This window comes from Alexandromys fortis, unplaced genomic scaffold (assembly GCF_014885135.2).
Source record: "Alexandromys fortis isolate MF-2015 unplaced genomic scaffold, M_Fortis_MF-2015_v1.1 scaffold_273, whole genome shotgun sequence".
NCBI classification, from domain to species: Eukaryota; Metazoa; Chordata; class Mammalia; order Rodentia; family Cricetidae; genus Alexandromys; species Alexandromys fortis.
In genome coordinates this window covers 260,518-276,368 of record NW_026068145.1, presented here as the reverse complement: position 1 = coordinate 276,368, position 15,851 = coordinate 260,518, and the positions used below count along the sequence as shown (strand labels likewise).

The 15,851-nt window shown below is 45.2% G+C and overlaps 1 protein-coding gene across 1 annotated transcript in view; it reads left to right on the top strand.

Annotated features, from left to right (window-relative positions):
- Lrmda (leucine rich melanocyte differentiation associated) overlaps positions 1 to 15,851 on the top strand; it is a gene marked incomplete at its 3' end in the record, with an annotated part of 791,991 nt that overhangs the window by 545,095 nt on the left and 231,045 nt on the right. Inside the window, exons 3-4 of the mRNA XM_050126940.1 lie at positions 6,525 to 6,653; positions 13,626 to 13,763. Of these exons, the coding sequence (XP_049982897.1) occupies positions 6,525 to 6,653; positions 13,626 to 13,763 (267 nt within the window). The remainder of the gene's footprint in view (positions 1 to 6,524; positions 6,654 to 13,625; positions 13,764 to 15,851) is intronic.

Below are 15,851 nucleotides of genomic sequence, written 5' to 3'. Positions count from 1 at the left end.
AGTCCAGGCTGGCTGCAAACTCACTAGGCAACCAAGGAAGGTAGTGCAGGCTCGTGCTACAACTGTGTGTCCATGCCCAGCTCAGTTTGAACTACTTGTGAATTTGCCTAAAGGTGTCATTTTCCAGCTGACCTGTTGTCTTCCTGCTACAGGATATCGTTAAAAGCTTTTTCAGAGCCATTTGAATCTGGACACACTATGATTCATCTTCATTCCTTGTCAAACGTCTCCTGAAAAGCTGGTCTTACAGAATCCTCACCCTGTCCCCTACGCCCGGCCACAGTAACTATGTGATAATACATGAAATACTGTGTTCTTAATAGGGTCCCTTTTATCAGCAAAAGGTTTGAATTAGTGTATTAGAGTTAATTCAATTTCAACGCGTTGCCTAGGTAAATAAAGTATCAAAGGCTATAAAACTATAATCCTGAAGAACTATATTAGAAAGCAGATAGTAGAGGTCACAGTTGATTACCTTTTAGTAGGTGGGTCCCTTAGAATCTAGTTCTGAGCTTCCAGGTGGCAAGAGCAAGGAGGTCACCACAATGGGATATCAGATACCTTATCCATCATGTCCTAAGGCAAGCAAACATCATTTCCTCAGAGGTAGAGGACCAGAACCCCAGGTAGGTTAATGTGTAGCCTAGAGAGCCCAAGACTGGAGAATCTACCTGCTTACTTCTCCTTTCAAAGTACCAGAACGTGACAGCCCTGTTTCTCGGCTCTGACTCTTACTCATTCTCTGTGGCTTTCAGGTGCCATATTTGAAAGATACCTTAGTATTCTTAGAAGCGTCAAACTTACACATCTAGTTAGCTTTATTGGCTTTCTGAACTAGTGTTGGCTTTGGATCACTCTTCCTAGTAATGAATTTTATTTTATACATCATAAAGGAGGTCCCACAGGACTTTATACTTGACCTTAATCCCATGTTCTGCACTGCCATTGCTGTTAATATACCTTACTCTATGAAGTATATAGTTTCTGCTACCTCCTGTTTCTTATATACGTATTATATAGTAGTTGATTCAGATTATTATGTGCGTGCGTGTGTGTGTGTGTGTGTGTGTGTGTAGCTTTGTGACCTGAATGGCACAAAACCAGAAAAATTATGAAGCCAAACATAGAGAATGATAAATGATGATATATACTTTATTAAATATAGTAGTCTATCATCTATCTACCTATCCTTATCAATCATTTCTCTCAATTTATTACCTATCTGTCAATCCATACATTCATGAAGCAACTCAAACACGATACAATGAGAGTCATATAGCAGCTAGAATACCCGTCAGACCTAGGTGACATGCTGGTGCTGGGCCCCTTGACTGAAACTTGACCAGTCACATCACTGCTTCCCAGTCCCCTCTTTCTGTCCTCATTTCCTTTGGGTGAGCTCTGTACAGTCTGTCCCGTCCTTGTAGCTTTGGCCAGGGTCTCTGTGGGAAGTTCATTTTCTGACTTCTCTAATAGCCACTGCATGCCAGGTGTGCAAATAAAACAGTACCAAATTGTTATTTCTGCCGTTAGAGATAGCACTTAAACCCTTTAACCATTGCACTGGCCAATTAGAGCAGACACTGGCCTGTGGCTGCCCCGTGTTGGCCTCATGCTGTGGTTGCTGAGTATCAGTGACCTAGCTGCTAAAGTATAAAGATTATGACGGCCAGTGGAGGGACAGGTCTGAGAGTGTCAGCTAATAGGGAGGGTCTCAGAGGTGAGAGCCTATCTACCAGATGGTAAGGAGATATTCAAGTTTATTTTGTCCCAGGCATGGAATAGTTACCTGCACATGCTGTATGCTCTTTACTCTTTCTGCCCCCAAACACTTCTCCACTGCTAAAGACAGGGATCCACACAAGGACTGCCCGCTCGTCACTGGCAGCTCGCCGCACTAGGCCCTGCCTGCTCCACGGGCTTCTCTGGGTTACTCTATTAGACTTGCAGCTCTCTAAGCAGCCGCATAGGCTCGGAAGTTGGCTCTGAGTCCGCTATGAACCTGACAGCTATCCAGGGGAGTGGAAATCACACTGACATCCCTTCTTTAGCTGGGGGCTGGGCAGAATGAGTTCTGGGAAGACAAGGTCAAGTCCTTAAGATAAGGCAGTTGACCTGGGTGGTTGGTAGGTTTGGGGCATATGGGGTAGGCCCTTGGCATGTCCACAGCCTTTCCACTCTGGCTCCACCGATGCAGGTTTGGATGTTCAGATGAATGTGGTGTAGGAACAGGTAAAGGTGTGAGTGGAGGTGCTGCTTCCCTGCTTGATTTGAGAATATCATGATTCTGGTGCAGGATAAAGCCAGAGAAACGGTACTTGTCACATAGATCTATGGCGAGCTGTCCCCACTATGCATTGCCCTTTCTGGGCCAGGCACAAATGTCACTACCAGTTTAGACAGGCAGCTGAGAGAAGAGAGACCTAACCCTTGGCAGAGCCTGTAAGCTGACAAGACACCAGGAGTTTGCAGAAGTGATCTCTGGTGACTTTTATGGTGTCGTGTTCTGCTGGTTATGTGCTGGCAGAGGGCAGTGGGGATGGGGGAGTGGGCATCGCAGGTCTAGGTCAGACACTGCTTTCCCTGCCTCCTGCTCCTGGCCTTCTTATTACCATCCTCACAAGGGGCTAGTTTCCAAGGACAGAATGAGGAAGCAGGGTTTGCATCCACTCAGTAACGAAGAGATGAGGAAGGTGCTGCCATACCCACAGCCCTGTGTCAGCCTCCAGCCACGGGCCTAGCCTGAGCAGGCAGAGCTGCCTCTTTAGCACCACCATTTCTATAGGCTAATGAGGGCATTGTGTGGGCCACGGGCAATGATAGTGGGATATTAACTGTGACAGGAAGCTTGATCATAATTATCTTAACGAGGATAGGGTTAATTACAGTGGAAACTTAAAAGTTCCCTCTGTTTGACTCCACTAGAGCCAAACACATTTTGATGTTTTTGTCATATTGATGTGACTTTGGAGAAGGCACTAGGACTCTTCCCAAGACAACCACCAGCTCACGAGAGAGCCCAGTGAGCAGGATGGCCAAGATGGTACCTATGGGTGTGGTCAAAGCAGCTTTCCCACTAGTGCAGGGAAGGATGCAGCCTGCATCCTGACCTGGAGGTGCTGATGAGCTTTGCAGAACAAACCCCCTGCCCTGGAGTGGTCCCACCTGGGTCCCCATGCCCTGAGTGGGGTGCCTCCATACTCTCTACTGGTTTCTCCCAGTGGAGTAAGAACCCCGTGACTCCCTCCAGCTTCCAGCCCACACCTCTCAGGCACTGCAGCTCCCATGCAGGGAATCACCCTGGGGTGACATCAACTCTCCATGAGTCTCTCTCTCACTTTGGAGGGTGCATTTTGCAGTCTGCACGTTAGCTTAGACCACAATACCATCTTCCCTGTAAGCTACCAGTATCATCCCAGGAAAGCAAGTACTGTGCCCGGACTTCGACAACCTATTTTTTTTTAACCTTGTCATTTTCTACAACGGTGAATCTGGGATGCAGGATATGAGCACAAACATTATTGCAAGAAACTCCTTCCCGATCACTTCTTCTGGAAAGCAACAATAACAAGTCAAGGGAAAAATTTCAAAGTCAAAAGAGTAACCCTTTTCTGCTGGCTCCCAATGCGCCGTGGGGATGCTGCAAATTCTCTCCCTGATGCCTCTCCTTCATGGCATTGGGAGCCTCCTGCCTCCAGTCCCTCAGCCCTCTACTTGGCAGAGCCGACAGAAATGATGAGGACAGGACTTGATTGATCACCACCCTCCTGTACAGCACAGCTCTCCTTTTACTGAGCGCTGATGACATTACCGGGAGGAAAAAGGAATCTGGCAACCAGACGAGAGACAGGAGATTTGGGGGGACTCTTCGCTGAGCCCTCCCTCCCATACAGCCTGGGTTGTGGGGAGAGAGGCTGCCTTGGTGGGGCCTGTGCCCTTGTGGTGTACTGGCCTTGGCGTTGTCTCTCTCATGCTGTGTCATTTTGTTTCCCGCTTCCTCAGAAACAGTCTGGGAAGGGAGCTTTTCTCTGCTGCCTGTTGTCAGCTCTTTGCTGATTCTCATGATAAAAATACAATATTTGCATAACGTTCCTTGGAACAGTATGTATCTGAATGTTGCCTTTGACCAGAGCCCATCTGACGCTGGTGCACAAAGAACTTATTAGCTGCCCAGAAGGCTTCCTGATGGAGGGTGGGGTGGAGCTCCACTCCCCAGGAGGCAAACAGAGACCTGGCCCTGAAGCCTTTGTGGTTAATAGTCTTGGCTCACTAACTCCCATGGAGAAAGGGGCTCATAACTCTTTTGGTAGAGAACTTGATTTTATATTTGGTACCTGATCCTCAGAAACCCAGCAACCAGACCTGGTGAAACGTGCCCATAACCCCATTAGTGGGATGGTCTAAGCAGGAAGGTCAGAAGTTCAAGGTCATCCTTGGCTACATAAGGATTTGTGGCTACAGAAGGATATATGGGAACCAGATGCAAACAGACAAACAAAAACAACAAGAAACTAACAACAACAAAAGTAACAACAAGAGCAGCAAACAGACAGGGACTTCAGAAAGCTAACAGATTCCCTGCACACTGGATTTGTTGATCGGCCCACTCTCTCAGTCTCTCTCCCCACAGCTCAGATCACAGCTTCTGATAAGCCAAAGGACCACACGAGGAGGCAGCACCGACTGGGAACACAGTCAGTGTTTGGAGTAGAGGGGAGCATGAGGCAGTTTGGCACAAATGTCCCGCTAGTCTTCCTGAAATCCGCTGAGCTAGGAGACAGGCTTTCAGTACCCGGTTCAGGTCGCAAGCAGTCGGAGAAGCCAAAGCCAATCCCATAGCCCACTCCTAACCCCTCAAAAGGATGGAGGTTTTTATTTTTGTTCGTTTATTTCTTGTTGTTGTTATTTTGCCTCCCAGAAGCCTATGAAATAGGATAATTCTTACACAGAAGTGCACACCTGTTTAGGGTTTTGTGTTGGCCCTGGCAGCTGATAGCGCTAACTTCAGAGCGCCATGCCCCTGGTGCAGGAACCAGAGCTGGACCTCACGAAATCTGTTAGACACAGGACGCGGAGATGGACACGAGCTCTGGATCCAGTGGACTTAATGAGCATTCGCTTACATGTCTCAAGGATAGGACCCCCACTCTCAGTCCCCCTTGTTTTGTAGGCTCTCTGTCAGAAAGCCCACCAGGGAGCCATGACACCTCAGGAAAGCTCCCATGCCGAATGTCGCTGCCTGGGGTGCACCCAGCACACGCCCAAGGTGACAGGGTCTTAGTACTGCTGCAATTAGTAACAGCCAGTGCGCTGACTGGTACCACCCTGATCTGCTGTACTTTATAGAGTAGCCAGGGACTGAATGTATATCGGGTCTTCCCTTCTTGGACTCCATGGCTCGGCCAGCTCTTCCGGTGCAAACTCAGCACATCTCCTGGGCCTGGCAGGTGAAGAAGCTGGGAGTCTGCGAGAGCCCTGGGACTTTCAGCTCGCTTTAATTAACATTTGTGTGTGCCTGGGCAAGCATTTGTTCACAACTGCCCCGTACTGTGCACCACCCCAGACATCACAGGAGTCCCGTAGTGAAGAGCTCATATCGGAGTAAGCGGGTAAACAGGTCCACCTTTCCTTTCGGTCACAGCATTTTTGTCTTTGAACCTGATGCCTAATCCTTTTTATTTACTGCCTGAAAATCTACATTGCTATATTCCATGCTTAAAGAGATAACAAGTCCACATTCCGTAAAGTAGAAGTTGAGACCCTGGGCTTTGAAGCAGGAGTTCTCCCAGGCCCCTGTCCCCACACAAAACCAAGACCAAGTAAAAAGAAATCCTGAAAGAAGAAAGAGCTTTCTGTTGGCCTGGAGTGATTCTGTAATTCTTCCCTGTCGGGCAGCCATGGGATGCTAGGCAGGAGCAAATTCAGTGCTTAGTTTAAAAAAAAAATGGAGAAGGGGAAAAAGGAGCCGAGGGATGCAAGGATGCGAGGGAGAGAAAAGCCCCTTCCTGGCTGCTTCCCCGGCAGAGGAGAACTGCGAAGAAACGATACTTGAAGTTATATTTATTATTGTAAGAGGGGTATGAGATTTCTAGGCAGGAATGATGGATGACAGCTTAAATTTGTGTCCAGGGAATGAAGGTGAACTGTGACAGAGTTATTTATCTTGGGAATGGAGGTTAGGGTCAGCCCAGGCTGGGTGCCTGAAGGCACAAGACATTGACAAATTTATCCTGCAGGCCGTATCTGAAGCCCTTTGTTTTGGATCCTGGCTTCTCAATAAGTGACCCTCATCCTTCATGTTGGCAATTCGTGAAGGATGCAGTGAGTGCCAGCGGGGGCCCCCTTCTCCCCCTCCGCCCCCACCCCGGCTCCCTGCTACTAATTCTTGTCATTCACTCCGCTGACAGGCACCAAGCCCAAACTATTCCCAGTTCTGAAAGGGAAGGTTAAAATATTTATTTCAGCTCATAATGGCCTCTCTGATTTACTGCAGGATCCCTTACCCCTTGCCTTTGTCATTGCAGGTCACTGGAAGGACTGAGCGCATTCAGAAGCCTGGAGGAACTCATCTTAGACAACAATCTACTCGGTGACGACCTCGTGTTGCCACGGTTACCCCACTTGCACACCTTAACCCTCAACAAGAACCAAATATCCTTTTTGGCACCCAGCACGCAAGGTCCCTGCCGCACCCCACTGGCAGTCCAGCTCCAAAGGGGTCCAGTTCTGCCACCCCCAAACCCTTCTCCGCAAAAATACCTGCAAAATGTCAAATGAGTTTTATGTGTCAGCTAAATTAAAGTATGTGAAATACAGTCGGTGGGCAGACAAAGCGTTCTGTCTTCTGGTGCTCAAGACACTTCAGAGTAATTTATTATAGGTCATTCATAAATGAAATGCACCGTTATATCTTCCTGTTGCTCCATTTTAGTGTAGAGATCTAAGTTATGGCTGCGAGGAAATCTTTTTAATAGATAAAAATAGAGAAAGAAAATAATGTCACGGTTGCCTGCGAGGAAAAGCAGCTTCTGTTTGCCTGGGCTTGTGTGGGAGGGCGACCTCTGGTGGCCAGACATGGGTAATGCCACTAAGCTTACTTAGTCCTTTAGGCTTCCATAACAGTTTTGATGCAGGTTGGGGAACAGTTCTGGAAATCAAGAAGGGAGAGAGAGCTCTTCACTCCTAGTGGTTACAATCTTGGGCGTGGTGGCAGGCCTATGAGAGCCATGGTAAGTTATGGCCTCCTTTGAGTAGTTGAGTACCTGCCCATCCTGGCATGAGAATTTGGAGCTAACAACCCTGGGTTCTATAGTGAGGACACACTAGAAGACTTCTCTAACAGCACAGGGTCCATCACCCCTCTAGCTCTGGGTAACCAGGTACTGGGATACTAGCTCCACTGGCGGGTGTTTCTGGATCCTTCCTGTGCACAGTTTTGCCTGGCAGGGCTCGCATTCCACAGATGTGTGTGGGATGAACAACACACTCATTTTCACTAGGTTCTCACTGACCGCCATGGGAGCCGTGCACTGTGCTGGGGACTTTAAGCACCCTACTTTTCATTCTTACGAGGACCAATGAGGAGTATATAGGTTTTCCATTTATCTAGTCTTAGAAACTGAGGTTAGGTATAAACTTGCAGTCAAACAACGGACAAGATAGAGACCTGGATTCAAGTTCAGCCCCAGTTGTATCCAGAGGGTTTTTTTTTTTTTTCGTCTGTTTGGTTGGTTGGTTGGTTTGCTTCTGCTGCATAGCTTTGGACTTGGAGCCCGACTGCCTGGCTTATTGACGTCAATCACTTGTTCCCACTCAAACAATGAGTTAGAAACAGAGAACCAGGATTATCCCTCCTGGATATAAAGTAAAAACAGATTCATGTGTGAAGTTCACCGTGCATGCTTATAACAGCATTTAAGAGGCTTTGCAAAATTATTTATTAACCAACCCCCATTGGTGCTTAAAGCCATAAGTTAATATTTCCTTTATTCTGTAAAATATTGTCTCAGCCAGCTCTTGCTGCTGGGACAGAATGTCGTTGACACAAACAAGTATTTGTCACTCATAGGCCGGTGACTGGGAGTCTGAGAACAGGATCCAGTGTGAGAGGAGTCTGGGTGATGAGTCCTCTACCTGTTCTTGCACTGGGGACACAGTGGGAACAGGGATGATGGGAGGGGGAGAAAACATTTTCATCTGTTCTTATTAATAGATTAAGTCACCTTATGGCGGGCTATACCTTTAGGACTAAAGAACTCCTCAAAGAATTTGGAGTTGAAACCCTTGAATTTTGAGAGTGGGCATCAACAATTAGTACTTCTCGCATATGTTTCTTATGACCTTTATCAGTAGACACTTCAGGAGAAGTAGAGGGACAGGGCTTAGAGGTAAATTCACAGTCTGAGTCACAATGAAATTTAGTGGGATTTTCCCTCATGCATCCTTTCACCAAGTGAGTTTCCAAGTCGCTGCTTGAAAGCATGCTGCGCTCTGTGTATTCCGTGTCTTCCTGGGCTGAGACGATCGGCTGGACCACGTGCACAAGTGGACAAAGGAGAGAAGGAACATTAGACTGAGCTCTGGAGAAACCATTCCTCCCTTGGACCTCAGCCCATGCCTTGTGTCTCATGTCACCACAGGATCTTACAGGTCATATGTCCTCGTAATCATTTGTAGCCATGTGGCCTGGTATAAGTCATCTTCCAGGAGCCTGTTCCTCATTTTTAAAGACATAAGCTGGATCAGGTGATGGTTTTATTCTCAGCACCACTGAGATTGGTGGGTCTTGGGATCCAGAGCGCTGGGAGACTGCCTTTTTTTTAGGTCCATGTCCTATTCTATGCCGTAACTTCCTTGAGCCGAAGTGGCAATGCTAAGAGAGTAAGGGAATAGCCTGGGAAGTCACTGTGTGGCTGAAAACCCAATTACATAACTGTGCTTTTATGCAGCATCTTATCATCAGTAGGTACATACCCACTAAGTGTTGTCTGCCTCAGGTTGCTACATCCAGCTCAGGTTGCTATGCAATTTCTTTCTTCCCGATCTACCAGCAGCATGGCAAAAGTCAGCTTCCCCATCCAGTTACACTCTGCTGGGTGGGCAAAAGCAGACAACAGTGTGTGCCCTCCTCTTAGCCGAATACTCTGAGCCTGCCTCTTCAGATTAAAACTCCGTTCTGTGAAGACCCTCAGTCCTACACAAGGGTATTGCTGGTGCTCTCCTGTGAGATGCTCCCCATGCAGGCTCTGTCAGCTAGCTCATGTAGCGTAATGATCCACTCCACAGAACAAGTGTCCTCCGCACTTCAATCCTATGGGATCAGAGCTCAGCTGGATGGCCCTTCTGATGGTCTTATTTTGTGTCACTCAGGCAGCCATGATTTTTTTTTTTAACCAGTGATAGTCTAAAATAGCCTCACTCTTACGTGTGCAGTCAGTGCTGGCATTGGCTCAACCTCCTGTCTTTAATGGCCCGTATGTACCATAGTATTTGGAAGGATTATTCTAGGGCCCAGGCCCAGGTGCCCAAGTGCTTGTGAAGTCCTACCCGTGTTATGAAAGCGAGTTGCACAGCAAATGCAGAAGAAATGTGCATATGACCCAGGTGGGCATATAAAGAACAGGTCTTTTCTGTAGATATCTACCCAGCCTCTCTGTGAGATCTTACTTCATTTTCATGATAAAGCATCTTATTGGCTTTCTCAACTCCGCTTTTCATCCAGCCCAGGCTCACCTGCCCAGGGATGGTATCACCCCTGATGTCAATTAGCAATTGATGGCATCAACTCCTCCACTGAGATTCCATCTCCCCTTGTATGCCTAAGTTCCTGTCAAGTTGATAAAAGTCACTATGACATCATCCTACCAAAACCATGGAAACCACTCTCATTTGACTAAAGCCACCATCTTCAGGGGCAGAATGTATTTCATAGACTTTTATGTTTTACTGTAATTCTAACCTCTTTCTATGATCTGGGAATTACTGACAAAGAATCTCTTTGCTGTTGTTTGTTTGTTTGTTTTGAAAACTCAGAGATTGTGAGCTTCTGGAAAATTCATAGATTGCCGCAGGCATGGCTTCATCTAGACCCCACTTAGGCTGACTCTGAATCCCGCCCCCCGCTCGATTCTGAAAGTCCAAAGAGAAGCAACCCTTTGCAAGAAGAGGGACTTCCATGTGAGAGGATCCAGCTGCCAATGTAGCAGGACCCTGCTCCCATCTGGGCCTTCAGGAATTTGGCTCACAGAGGAGATTCCAGGGTCCAGACTCTGTAGCATCTGGAAAATGTCTTTTTAGTTCGCCAATGCATGCATCCATCCCCATCTCTATAGGTCCTCTTGCTCCCCTCCCCCATGGCCTTTGTTCTATCATCTCTTGTTCAATGCGGATTCAGTCCTCAGTGCAGAGTCCTCCTGGGCTATCTTGGGTCATCTCTCTCTCTCTCTCTCTCTCTCTCTCTCTCTCTCTCTTCTGCTGTGTATTCCCAGCACAGCTTTTCCTTGGATCCCTGTAGAGTGGCTAGGTAATTAAACAGAGGCCATGGACTAGAATACCCACACCCACCCCTGCCTGTATTCTCAATCTCTCTTACCCACCAATCATACATGCTCTCCCTGGCTTGTCCACCAGCAGCCTTGAGCTTCTGTGTTGATCTCCATCATGTGATCTCCGAATATTCAGCCCCAAGTAGGGAACCTGCTGAAAATTTTGGAGAGGATAGATGTTTAACCTTTGCACAATTAAATTATCTTCCCCTGCCCTTCCCTTTGAGAAGCTGGCTTTATTTGAACGTATACTTCATTTTCTTTCTATTTGTGTCAGCACATCCGCTAAAGGGAGGACTAGCTCGAATCATAGCGCAAACAGGAAGAAAGATTAGAGCTCCATGTTATGAAGCTGGGATATGGCAAGGAGACTGGTGTGTTACGTCACATAGCTGGACCTCCCATTTAGAAAATATTCTGTATGCATGTGTGTCTGTGTGGGTATGCATATGTATCTATGTGTGAGTATGCATATGTGTCTATGTGTGGGGTATGTATGTGTGGGTGTGTGGGTGTCTATGCGTGGGTATGTGTATGTGTCTGTGTAGGTATGTTTGTGTGTCTGTGTGTGGGTATGCATGTGTGTCTATGTGTGGGTATGCATATGTGTCTATGTGTGGGTATGTATATGTGGGTATGTGTGTCTATGTGTGGGTATGTGTGTCTATGTGTGGGTATGTGTGGGTATGTGTGTCTATGTGTGTCTGTGTGTGGGTATGTGTGTCTATGTGTGGGTATGTACATGTAAGTGCAGGTGCCAATGCAGGGGCAGCAAAGAGCCTTAGGTCACCTGAAGCTGGAATTATGGGTGATTGTGAGCCACCAGAAGTCTGTGCTGGGAACTGAACTCCCATCTCTTACAAGAGTAGCATGCCGTTTCTCTAGCCCCTGAATCTCTCTTTTAACAGCAGGTTCTTATCATCTTGAGAAAGCATGTTTTCTTTTTCAGGGCCCTTGGTTTCTTATAAATACATACATACTTTCAAGTGTCCGTGAGTAGCAGAAGCAGGATGATCTATGGGAAGCCACTCTGTTAACACCCACAGACGCTTGTTGCTTCCTGGTGCATCTAACTCAAATTTCTTGGGACATTAAGATAAAACCACAGTGCTTTGAAAACACAAGCCTAAACTGAAATATTTGAGACAGATAGCAGAACTGGATGGCGATGTATGATCTTCCCCCCAAACATACTAAACTCTTCATTCCTCAGTCTTTAATTTCACCCTTTGTGCTAGAAATTGAGTAATTTTTCTTCCTAGAAATGACTGAGACTTGAATATAGTCTCTTTCATTTACTGGCTGTGTGACTCTTAACCTCATTTTTCTTAGATTTTGTTTTGACATGATAATATTTCAGATACATATATGCATGCAGGGGTGCAAATAAATCATCATACTATGTGCTGAGCCTTCAAAAGTCTGACATTAGGATTCACCATGGTTAACATTCCCCAGTGGTTGTAAGACCTTTCCCTTGACCTGGAGATGAGTCCAAAGGTGGGGAAGTTCTACTCTCAGCTGGGAAATCACACTGGCTCCTGTGCAATGGGACCTGCATGCCAGCCAGGAGGCTCCTCACTTTCCATCATCTCGAAGTTTGTAAGGAAGACATCACAGTGGCCTTGACCTCTCCATATAGAACCACTCCTGCCAAGCCTTGCCACAACAATGACAACTTACTGTAGCTCCCAGCAAAACAAATTTTCCTGAATGCCAGTCCTTTGGAGAAGCCTTGTTGAGGGAAACCAAAGTTGTTCTGAGAGTCCAGCTGGGGAGAGTTGTCATAGTACCAGGAAGCTTGAAGCGATGCTGCCCTTCCAAGCATCTCCCAGGTCATCTCATTGCCATGGTCTTGGTTAGCTGGACACCCTAGAGTTTCTGCCACTCATTGTCTTGTTTTAATTTTACAACTGACTTAAGAAGGTGCATCTCAGCTCACAATCAGGCAGGATGGAGCTATGTTTGTTCTTGTTAACCCAGGAGATAGAGGAGTCAATGAAAACTGATTCCTCCTCTGGTGGCGGAATCAAGAAAGATGGAGGGCTGGTGCAGAACATACTACAGGCAGTGCCAGGGCTCCCTGTTTGCTGTGGTTGTGGGTAACTGCTTGCGCGCCCTGACTTGTCATTTAGTAGGGTGCTGGGAAGGTTTAGAACAGAGGAATTTCCACCATACCACATGACCCATGTGAAAAAGACTCCTAGAGATGCACCAGGTTCGTTGGCAGGGAGAGCTGAAGCACCTTAGAGTCTGAAGATGCTTTTGCCCAGATTGTCCATGATCAGGATATTTAAAGGGATCTGCCCTTCCAGGTCTTCCAGCCAAGGAAAGATGCAGTTTTTCTAGAGTGTGGAGCTTAGATAGCAAAAATGATCCCTCTTAACAAAACAAAGGTTATATAACATAAAATTATGCATGAGAAGGCTGTTAATGGACTAGAGGAATGGCCCAGTGTCAGAACACCTGTCTGCCATGGCAAGGCCCTGAGTTGGATCCTTAACAATGCAAAACTAAGATAATAAGGAGAATGAGTATGAGAATAAAAACAATATTCAGTTGGAATAAAAATATATCAAAGCAAATTTAAAAAATTAAGTTGACAAGTATCAAAAATGTTAAATTAACTAGAACGGACAGAAATCTTTTTATACTAGATATGCCCATTTCAAAACCTTGTTTCTTACAAATTCCTTTATAGTTTCATAACATAATGATATTTGAGATGTTTTCTATAGAGAGCTAGAATGACAATTCCATCTTTTAGCATGATTGACTGAAAATTGATTTTTGGTTTTAGGAGTTGAAACATATTTGTGCTATGATTTAGATGGGCGCTTTATATTATAAGAGTTCACAATGCTCCCCAAAGGTGTAGCCCGCAAAGTGATGCTTCTGGAAGGTGGTGGAACCTCAGACACTATGAGCTTAAAATAACTCCTTTCTCTTCTTAAGTTGCCCTGTTTTTGTCATAGTGATATGAGACTGACTCCCATAGCCTAGCCTGTCACATATGCCTCCTACTTCCTGCTAAGCCTTTTGTCCCCCTCCCCCCAACATGATCCTTAACCTTTGGCACATTACCGATTTGGAGCACCTCCTCGATCAACTGGCTAAAGCGACACCAGCCCTGGAGTACCTCAGCCTGCTGGGAAATGTGGCATGTCCCAATGAGCTGGTCAGTTTGGAGAAGGATGAGGAAGACTATAAGAGATACAGGTGAGTGTTCATATGGTGGCAGAAGGGAACAGGAGCCTCTGGGCACTGACAGTGTGGGTTGCAGAGTCAATGTTTGTAAGTACCCACGGACATCTGGAGATTGTGTTAAACTGTTGTCTTTCAAGGACAGAGTCATTTTCTTTCTTTGTTGGGTTTAGGGGAGCTGAGATCAGGGACTGAGATCAGGGCTAGTTCACATGCATTTTAGGTTTTACAAGTTACAAGCTCTTGGGAAACAGCCCAGAAAGGTTTGGAAAAGAAGACAATAGTTTGAGAAGGACTTGTCCTACTGTGCTTTATGTAAAAATCTGGTGACCTACAAAGAAATGTAGCAGGGATAATCATTGTGTATCAGGGCAAAATTGTAACACTGAAAGTCATTATGGATTTTGAAAAAGAATTTTAAAGAAGGAAGAAAAAGCCCAACCCAGAGACATAAGTAACGCATAGCGGGGATTCAGGTGCATTTCTGTAAAGAAGAATTTTTTACTCTAGTTCATTTCAAAGTTTCATGATTAATTTTGTAGACCTTTGAGTATATTTTTATACTGACTCAGAACAAATAAGAACCCTGCTTGAAAGAAAAATTGTTCTTGAAGGTCTTTCTCCACTAGAGAAATTTCTAACCATGGTATGCTATTCTAGATTTGAGTGGGACTTTTGATAGGAGAAATCCAGTTGCCATCTCACCAGAACACATTGCTCATTTCTCACTTTGAGTTGTTTAATTGCTTAGAAGTTTAATTGATTTCTATAACTTTGTTTTCAACTTTTAATCATGAAGTTGTCTGATACAAGATGTGTGAAGGGGTCACTTTAAACACAGTACCTTCTTTTACCACCGTTTTTTAGAATTGCATTGGTCTTTTTACTATAATTCTCAGTACATATTAGTTGTCACATTAATGAGATTCTTTGTTATATTTTCATATATACTATATATCTACTGTTCTTTAATAGTATCAGACTCTCATGACTTCCTTTGTACCGCCCCTTTCTGTCCACTTCCCTTTCTGCTGTGGTATCTCCACCACTACTTGAGACTGTATTTTTTGTTGTTTTATTTAATCCTAGATTCCACATGTAAGATAAAGCACATGAGACTTTACTCTGTGTAATGCCCTTTAGTTCTATACATTTTCTTGCAGACAACATGATTTTGTTCTTCACTATGGCTAAATTCTCTGTTGTCTGTAAATATATATTCTTTATCCTTTCATCTTTTAGTAGGTATCTAGATTTCTTCCATATCTTAGAGGAAATTTTAAAATGTATCTTGGAAGGTCAAATCCAAAATAGTTTATCTAATAAGTATGTTTCATAAACCATTGTTTGAAAAGTTCTTCTTTACTTTCTGATGTTTTTCTTTATGTTTTTGTTCCTATATATATATATATATATATATCATATATATAAATGTGCATGTGTATTATCTACATCTATGTGTGTATACTCACATTCACATATATGTTCATTTATTTATTCATGCAACCAAACATAGTATGTGAATACAAGCGAAGAGAAGTTGTTTTCTTTTCTTAGAAGGGGGAGAGCAAGTGGGAGGAATTTTCTGTTTCTGCCTTGTTCTGTTTGGTCTTAGATATAGGGCTTTTAGGGGTATAAATGAGGAGAAGAGCAAATTCTTCATTGTTGATTTTGGAACTGTGGTCAGGTTGACGAAGAATACTAAGCTCCACCATACAAGCAGTGAGAATAGAAAGCCTAATATGGAGTTCCATTTTGACAGAAAGACCTCTAAAGCCGGGGTGACTGTCTAGGTCAGAGGTCCTTAATAACTCTGTGTCAGCCCAGAGTCTGTGAATCTTCTGGCAGCAAATCCATGTTGGGTTTACCGTCTCGCCATGTTGCGCACCCACATACACATCCCTCTCACTGCTGTAGTCTTGCCCACATTGAGAGAACAGTTCTCAGGGAGTAAGGCGGAGGTCCTTGTCTTCTGAAGCCCAGTACAAACCTAAAGTTATATTTAACATGGACAACTGGCTGGGGACTATACTGGAGACGTTTGGAATTACTTGCTCTGCTTAGAACTGTGTATTTCTAGGTTGTCACGGCGATCTTTGAGTC